We start from the raw sequence: 8,307 nt of genomic DNA on the forward strand, positions 1-8,307 counted from the left end.
GGCTCTCACCAAAAAGCAGTTCAAGAGCGTAAAATGTAGCAACAATAGGTGATTGAGGGTAGATGCTAATTCTAAGTCCAAAGCAGTTAAGTAGAATATGTTACAACAAAAACAAATTGCTGGAGAAACTTAACAAGTCTGTTAGCACCCATGGAGAAAGTAACAGAGTTCATGTTGAGAGTCCAGTGACCTTTCTTCAGAACATTGAATCACAGAGTCGACCAGCACAGAAACAGACCCGTTGGGCCAACTCGATCATGCCAACCAAGTTTCCAAAACTGAACTAGTCCCATTTGCCTATGTTTGCCCCACATCTCTCTAAACCTTTCCTATTCATGTATCTGTCCAAATGTCTTTCAAATGTTGTAATTGTACCTGCATCCCGCATTGCCTCTGGCAGTTCATTCTACATGCAAACTACCCTCTTTGTGAAAAAGGTTACCCCTCAGGTCCCCTTTAAATCTTTCTCCTCTCACCCTAAAAATATGCCTCTCAGTAAAAGACCTTTTCTACTCACTTATCTATGTCCCTCATGACTTAATAAACCTGTATAAGGTTACCTCTCAACCTCCTACAGTCTACTGAAAAAAGTCCCATATTAAATCGCAGAGCAAGCTTGAAGGAACATCATTGGACTTGAACTGTTGACTCTGCTTTCTTTCCATAGATACTGACAAATCTGTTGAGTTTCTCCAGCAATTTCTGTTTTTGTATCGGTTTCCAGCATTCGCAGTTCTTTTGTTTTATTTAAGTAGGATATGGTTCCTCTTTACGTCAAAGATTACAGCACATGGATTGATTAATGATAAACATGAGAACTGAAAGTGACATTGTGGTGTTTGAAATTTCACAGATCCAAACAAAACATGCATTGTCTGGCATTCCTGGGCTGTTGTGAAATTTTGATCCTGAAAAATTTAGTTTTTGAAAGGCCCAGAGTTCCCTGTGACTGCTTGGGTGTGTAGGAACAGCCCATTCTGCCATTGCATTAGTTGTGCCTAATCTGTATTCCTACTTTGGTTCCATATCTCTTGATATTCTTATGTAACAAAATCTATCAATTGTTCTCAGTCTTGAAATTTTCAATTATGCTAGCTTCCAGCCTTTTGGAGGAGATAGTTAAGATTCTTATGTGTGGGGAAAAGATATTTCCTGATTTTACTCCTGAATGCTCTATCTTTAAATTTAAGATTGAACTCTCTAGTTCTGGATCTCTCCATCTGAGAAAGTGGTTTAGCTTTCAGAACCCTTTCAGATTCCTTAATCATTTAAATACTGTGATTCAGAGTCTTTTGACCCTCCCGACTCACTCATTCTTTCACTCACATAAACTCGTATCAATGTACCTGCTTTCGCACTTTCTCACTCCTGCAGGATTGCTAATATATTACCATTTTGTAATGTATCACAGAAACTGAAGCAGCTTGTGTCAGAACCTATATTGTTTTGTTTTTGAAATTCAGAATATAATTCTGATAGTTATTAATAATCAAGGTATATATAGTATTGCAGCTAACAATACTTTGAAAGTTGGCAACATTTTAAGGGCATGAGTTGGATTGTATTATGCTTTTTTTTCACTTTAGCCACTTTCGAGCCCTGCCTGAAGCAACATGAATCATTACTAACTGCTCATAAGAAACTTCTGGAGAAGAATGATGAAAGATTTCGAGTTATTGAAGCTACTGGTTACAATGGTAAACTGATTTGGAAGATCAACAATTACAGAGCACGAAAGCAGGAAGCAGCAGAGGGACGTGCACCTTCTCTTTTCAGCCAGCCCTTTTACACCAGTCGCTGTGGATATAGGTTATGTGCTAGGGCATACTTGTACGGAGATGGCGCAGGCAAAGGAACACACCTATCTTTGTTTTTTGTGGTTATGAAAGGTGATTATGACTCTCTCTTGGCATGGCCATTCAAGCAAAAGGTCACCCTTTTACTGCTCGACCAGGGTCCTAAGAAAAACCATATTGTAGAGTTCTTTAAGGCTGATGCCAGCAGCACTAGCTTTCAAAGGCCAGTTTCTGAAATGAATATCGCATCTGGATGTCCAAAGTTTGTATCTCACACTGTACTTGAAAGTGGGAAAACTGCAATGTTTATCAAAGATGATACATTATTTGTCAAAGTTATTGTAGATTTATCTGATCTTGAAGATCTATAAAAGAATTTCCAAACATTTATAGCTATTTATGTAATTCAGGGAAGACATTTGCACATGAATTAAAGGAATTAATCAACATTGTTGACTATTGAGAACTATGAATGATTAGAAGTTTATATTTGTAATCTTTGTGAATATTTCTATTTTTATATTAAACACTCCTTCATATAAAGACTTATTTTTGAATAGTGATCAATGCATTATTTTGTTTGCGTGATGATTCAGTTCTGTATTACCACTGGAGCCACACAGCACAACTCCAGGCCCTGTGGATGGGAAATTCGGTGCTTCCAACCATTAACACTGCGACCTGTGTACTACTGTTTCCTGTGAAAATGTGTCATGTATGTCTCACAGGACTTGTCAACTGGCAGACTATAACATTGAACAGCCATACAGTTGGCTGCGTGTGCAGTTTACAGACTCAAACTGTGCTGCTCCACTCAACGTACTGGCTTGTCCTTCAGCGCATACCTTCTTGTAGCTTTACGTAGGTTAACACCTACGTAGCTGCCCAGGAGTTTGCAGGGCCTGGGAAAGGTAGATTCTGTCAAGACCCCTGCCCTGGGACAAACGAAATATACATTCCATTCCACCCAGTGGTTCTCTGGATGTTCCTTTCATTCCGTGAATGAAGGTCTCTGAGTCTGCATGTTTAACTTTGCAAAAGAAATGATCACATGGTGCTCATCTCAACTTTTCAAAGGTCACCCCCTCCCTTGTTTCCTCATCCTCCCATCAGCTTTTGGGGTCTCATGTGCACAAGACCCAGGGTGATCATATAAATTGCCCTAATCAAGGATTGGTTCTGGTCACACTATTTAAAGGGCCAGCAATCCAACTTGCAGGTAAGATGAATTAGTCTAAGCTCTGTCTTAACCATGTTTTTGGAGATATTGTGAGGTGGATATGGTATTGTGATGAGATGCTGAATTTGTCAGAGAATGTTGTTGCATCCACAGTAGATCAGAAGATTTGGTGACCTCACAAAATGGCAAGATATTAGTTTGCAGTTGTATTGTCTTATGTCAGCCATATCAAAAGGAAATGGCCTAGAAACTGGGTAGAGGAGGGAGGGAGGACAGTAGGAGGCACCCACACTGCTTTTCTTTGGAAGGCTACTTGCATGCATCTACGCTGATTCTAGTTTCCATAGGCAGGCATCTCTTCACTCAAGAATTGCTTTACTAAACACCATCTTGTTCATTTACAATTGCCTATTGCAGCAACCTCTTGGCCAGAATCCTGCAATAAAAGCTCTTCATATCAACCTTGCTGTAACACCTTTATCAATCAACATATCCAATGATAAAAACAAAAAAGGTCTGTTCATTCATGTGCAATTCCTGAGTGCTTGCCTTGTAGGTGCTGTTGTCTGTACTTGTGCCCCTATGCAGTACGAACCAGTGTTTCAGCTTGGCTGGTGGAAGATCAATGGCTTTTGGGGAAGACTACAGATAGCCTCAAGCAGCTCTGGGCCTTGAATTACACCAATGTGGTCTGGGTGGCAGCAGCCTGGAAAAGCTGGCTGAAAGGTAGTGGAATTAGGAGTGTGATGATGGTGGTATCATCTTGGGAGAGGTTAGATATTTATGCTGCACAATGCCATTGCTCCAGCCATGGAGCAATGCCTCAGTGATTTTGGTAATTTCCTAGAGCACAGATTATGGGACAGTCACAAAAACCTGTCTGCCCCTTTGAACACAGAGTTCTACAGCCACAATGTTTACAGTCTAATGCAGTCCTGCATGGCAGCAAGGATGGAGCTCATTGTTGCTATATGAACCTCCACTGCAACACTGAGCATTCAAGGAACTTCAAGCTCCAGTGACTCCAGTGTTTACTCACGTCCAGTGACTCACCATGTGCAGATTCCAACCATGTGCTGGCCTTAATGGTGTTCTCAATGTCAAGATCTGAATTAGTAGCTGAAGTGTTCACTCAGTGGCATGGTGCTGCTGTCACCTGCTGAGCATGCTGGAGAAGGGATGGTTGGAATGAGTGAAGGGAAAGAGCAGGTGCAAAGTAAGAGGTTTATGGTCACACAATTTCTAGCATGCACGTCATACCAGAAAGCAGGAGGTGCATCAAGGGAGATTTTAGAAGAAGCATATGGTAGTAACAGTGCATCATCTGGAATATTCTCTATGACATGGTCTTGATTGCAGAGGCCTCCATAATGTAGCTTACCATTTGTTCCCTCAGGCTCAATATGAAAGAAACCTGCAACTGACAGTGGTTAAGGTCAGTTTATCCGAACACAGAGGGGGGAAGGCTAGTGACTGCAGCACAAATGTGTTTTGCTGATGTGCTTCCCGTAACTGAGTAGGTATTTGGTGGCAGAAAGAGCTGAATGTGAGGCTGGTTTCATGGTGGGATTAGGGGTTTGCTGATGCAGTAAGTAAATGTCCTTTGAAGATTGATTCTCGTTCTGCGTGAGGATTTTGAACATCATCACCACAGATGAAATACAAACCTAATGTATTGGAGAAACTCAGCAAATCTGGCAGTGTCTGTGAAAAGACAGAGTCTGATATGTCTGCTTCAGAACGGAAGGGAGCTAGACAAATGATTGACTCTACTCTGGGTAAAGACTTCCCTGGTTAACAGTTCCCATTCCTTTCTGAAGATTAGCCCTGAGGAATCTCCTGACCAGCACCCACCCCTAGAGCACATATAACTGCTTGCCTCTATCCAACTTCACTAGTCAGGCTTTCAGTATCCCTGTTCCCCTGCAGCTGTCCCTTCTTAGGTGTTCCTACTTCCAACCATTTTCCATTTTGTAATGGTTACTAAGGATTGAATGGATAATCTCAGGAATGTGGATTATTTATGACCACTTAGAGGAATGCTTGCATGTCCTGCTCACAGGGATAGTCAGCATATTAAAATAGTACATGAGGCAGATCTGCTGCACTGTGTGCCTGGACACCTGTCCTTATTCTCACAGATCCTTGACTTTGTCAGTGCACCACACCCTCCCCATGTTTTCCCCCCTCCCCCACCTCACCTGCCCGCCCATGAATCCTTGAATATGTCTTTTCCTGTGGAAATATAAATGGTTACATTTCAAAATGTCTTGAGATGTTTAGCACAGTAAAGACCATCAGGATCATTGTACTGTTTGCTAGAATTTATGGCTAGAACTGAGATAAAGTGGTGCACATTGAAGCAAAATTCTTTCGGTGATAAAAAATTTGCAGATGACACCAAAATTGAAGGTGAATGGTGGACCGCAAAAAAAGGTTACCTCAGAGTATAATGGGATCTTGATCAGATGAGCCAGTGGGCTGAGGAGTGGCAGATAGAGTTTAATTGAGATAGCTGTGAGGTGCTGCATTTTGGAAAGGCAAACCTGAGCAGGACTTCTCACTTAATGGTCAGGTCCTGGGGAGTGTTGGTGAATAGATCTTGGAGTGCAGGTTCATAGTTCCTTGAAAGTGCATCACAGGTAAATAGGATAGTGAAGATGGTGTTTGGTATGCTTTCCTTTATTGGTCAGTGCATTGAATATAGATCATGTTGCAGGTGTATAGTACATTAGTTTGGTCACTTTTAGAGTATTGTGTGCAATTCTGGACTCCTTGCCATAGGAAGGATGTTATGAAACTTGAAAGGGTTCAGAAAAGATTTACAAGGATTTTGCCAGGGTTGGAGGGGTTGAACTATAGTGAGGCTGAATAGGTTGGGACTGATTTCCCTGGAGCATTGGATACTGAGGGGTGACTTTATAGAGGTTTATAAAATCATGAGGGGCATAGATAGGGTAAATAGACAAGATCTTTTCCCTGGGGTGGGGGAGTCCAGAACTAGAGGGCGTAGGTTTACAGTGAGAGGGGAAAGATATAAAAGGAATCTAAGGGGCAACTTTGTCACACAGAGGGTGGTGTGTGTATGGAATGAGCTGCTGGAGAAGATGGTGAGGTTGGTATGATTGCAACATTTAAAAGCCATCTGGTCCAAATGCTGGTAAATGGAATTAGATTTACATAGGCTATCTGGTCAGCATGGACGAGTTAGATCGAAAGGTGCTTTTCCATGCTGTATGTCTGTATGATTCAAATTACACACTTGTGTTCATCATAAATACACAGCAGAGAATAACATGAGCCTCAATGCACTTAAGGCAAGGCACAGGAGCAGATCCAGGCCATTCTGCCCATCCGGTCTGCTCCACCATTCAATAAGACAATGTCTGACCTGATCTCTTCAGCTTTACAAAAGAGTATTGGATAAAGATGGTTGAAACAGTCTGATATGAAAAGGATTGTGATCAGACGGTAGACACCGAGAATACTGGAGAAACTCAGCAGCTCTGGCAGCACTTGTGGAGAGAGAAGCAGGGTTAATGTTTTGGGATCTCCTATGACTCTTCCTCAGTTTGAACAGTTCACAGGGCACGTCTCTCCATGTCTCTGGGATAATAATCGCTGTCACCGGGAAACTTCCCAAAACCGGAAAACAGAAACATTTAACTTGATTAAAGCAAACGGGACAAGAGGTTGATTTACTTTAACATAGAACCGGGGGAAATCTGGCGAGAGAGAGAGAATTGCAGGATCGTCTGTAAAAAAATGAATTCCCACAAATTGACCTCAATATTTGCAATGCAAATGTTAGGCGTCAGAAATGTCAGTGATGTTGAGTTCCGTAAACTATGAAATTGTCTGAACTTTGATGAATTTCCTTTGTAATGATCAGAATGGAAATGTTATTAAGAGAATGAGCAGACACAATGGTTTAAAGGGGATGTACGGGAGCAGCGAGGAACTCAGACTGACTTGTAGTCAACCCTAGGAACATACATTCCATCGGACACCAGCTATCAGAACCAAGCTGCATTTTGTGACTATAGAGTCATAGAGATGTACAGCATGGAAACAGACCCATCTGTCTAATTCATCCATGCTGACCCGATATCCTAAATCAATCTAGTCCCATTTGCCAGCACATGGCCCAAATTCCTCTAAACCCTTCCTATTCATATACCCATCCTGGTGCTTGTTAAATCCACCAGCCTCCACCACTTCCTCTGGCAGCTCATTCCACACACACACACCACCCTTCAGGACCCTTTTCAATCTTTCCCCTCTCACCCTAAACCTATGTCCCTAGTTCTGGACTCCCCCACCCCAGAAAAAAAAGACCTTGTATATTCACCTTATCCATACACAACGATTTTTTTAAAAAAAATGGACAGTGTATATTTTTGAAATAAAAGAAACCCTTGCTATGACAATGTTGAGTCGGTCTTCCATCTTGACAGATCTTTGTGACACATCCATGTCTCATTTCGGGGGTTTCTCCACGAGCTCTGTTTTAAAGGGCAAATAGTTTTAATAGTTCCCGTTTCCCGTTATTGGGAAGTTCTCACACTTAAGAGTTTCCGGGGAGAGCGAGAGATATAGAGACCTGCCCTGTGAACTGTTCAGACTGGAGGAGTCATACCAGACTCAAACCGTTAACTCTGTTTCTGTCTCCACGTGTGCAGCCAGAGCTGTTGAGTTTCTCCAGTATTCTGGGTGTTTGTTTCAGATTACCAGCAGCAGTCAGGCTCACTGCAGATAAAGGCAAAATGCCGTGGATGCTAGACATTTGAAACAAACAGAGAGGATGAACTCAACCTCCCCGGTCTCTGCTTCTTTTTCCGCTCCAGATTACAGCTTTAACAGCAGACAGTCTGCAGTCTATGCTTCCATTTACAAAGTGACTGATGGTCAGTGCAAACATTTCCACTGAATTCTTCTCGGTCAGCTGCAGATTGATGTGGAGATTGCTGTTCCCCTTCAGCCATGCTGTCAGTACTGCAGCCGTGTTATCCTGGAGGGAGAGAGTGTGTGTACAGGAGGAGAATATGTCTATGCCTGCTGCCGGAGGTTTAGCCGGACAGTGACCCCAGGCCTGTCCAGTTGCTGCTCTCACACAGTCCTCCTTGTCCCCTCCAACCGCGTCCCCCTGTGGCTGAGACAGAAGCGACAGCACAGACCCCCCCCCCCCTCCCGCTGCTGGAGCTCCCACTCTGGGAGCAGTCCTGCAGTTAAAGAGCCCCGGCCCCCCCTCCCTCTACTCCAACAATCCAGTTGGAAGCTGTGAATTCCCAGCTGCCGAACCATCAAGGTCACATTTGAAGTGAAATGAGT

General features: G+C 42.7%; 1 protein-coding gene across 1 annotated transcript in view; it reads left to right on the top strand.

Moving 5' to 3' along the window:
* The window catches only part of LOC132819400 (TNF receptor-associated factor 5-like), a 69,030-nt gene extending 66,804 nt beyond the window's left edge, over positions 1-2,226 (top strand). The window contains exon 11 of the mRNA XM_060830883.1: positions 1,587-2,226. Within this exon, the coding sequence (XP_060686866.1) occupies positions 1,587-2,167 (581 nt within the window). The 3' untranslated portion in view covers positions 2,168-2,226. The remainder of the gene's footprint in view (positions 1-1,586) is intronic.
* Positions 2,227-8,307: the final 6,081 nt, after the last annotated feature.

Source organism: Hemiscyllium ocellatum, chromosome 10 (genome assembly GCF_020745735.1).
Source record: "Hemiscyllium ocellatum isolate sHemOce1 chromosome 10, sHemOce1.pat.X.cur, whole genome shotgun sequence".
Taxonomy (NCBI): domain Eukaryota; kingdom Metazoa; phylum Chordata; class Chondrichthyes; order Orectolobiformes; family Hemiscylliidae; genus Hemiscyllium; species Hemiscyllium ocellatum.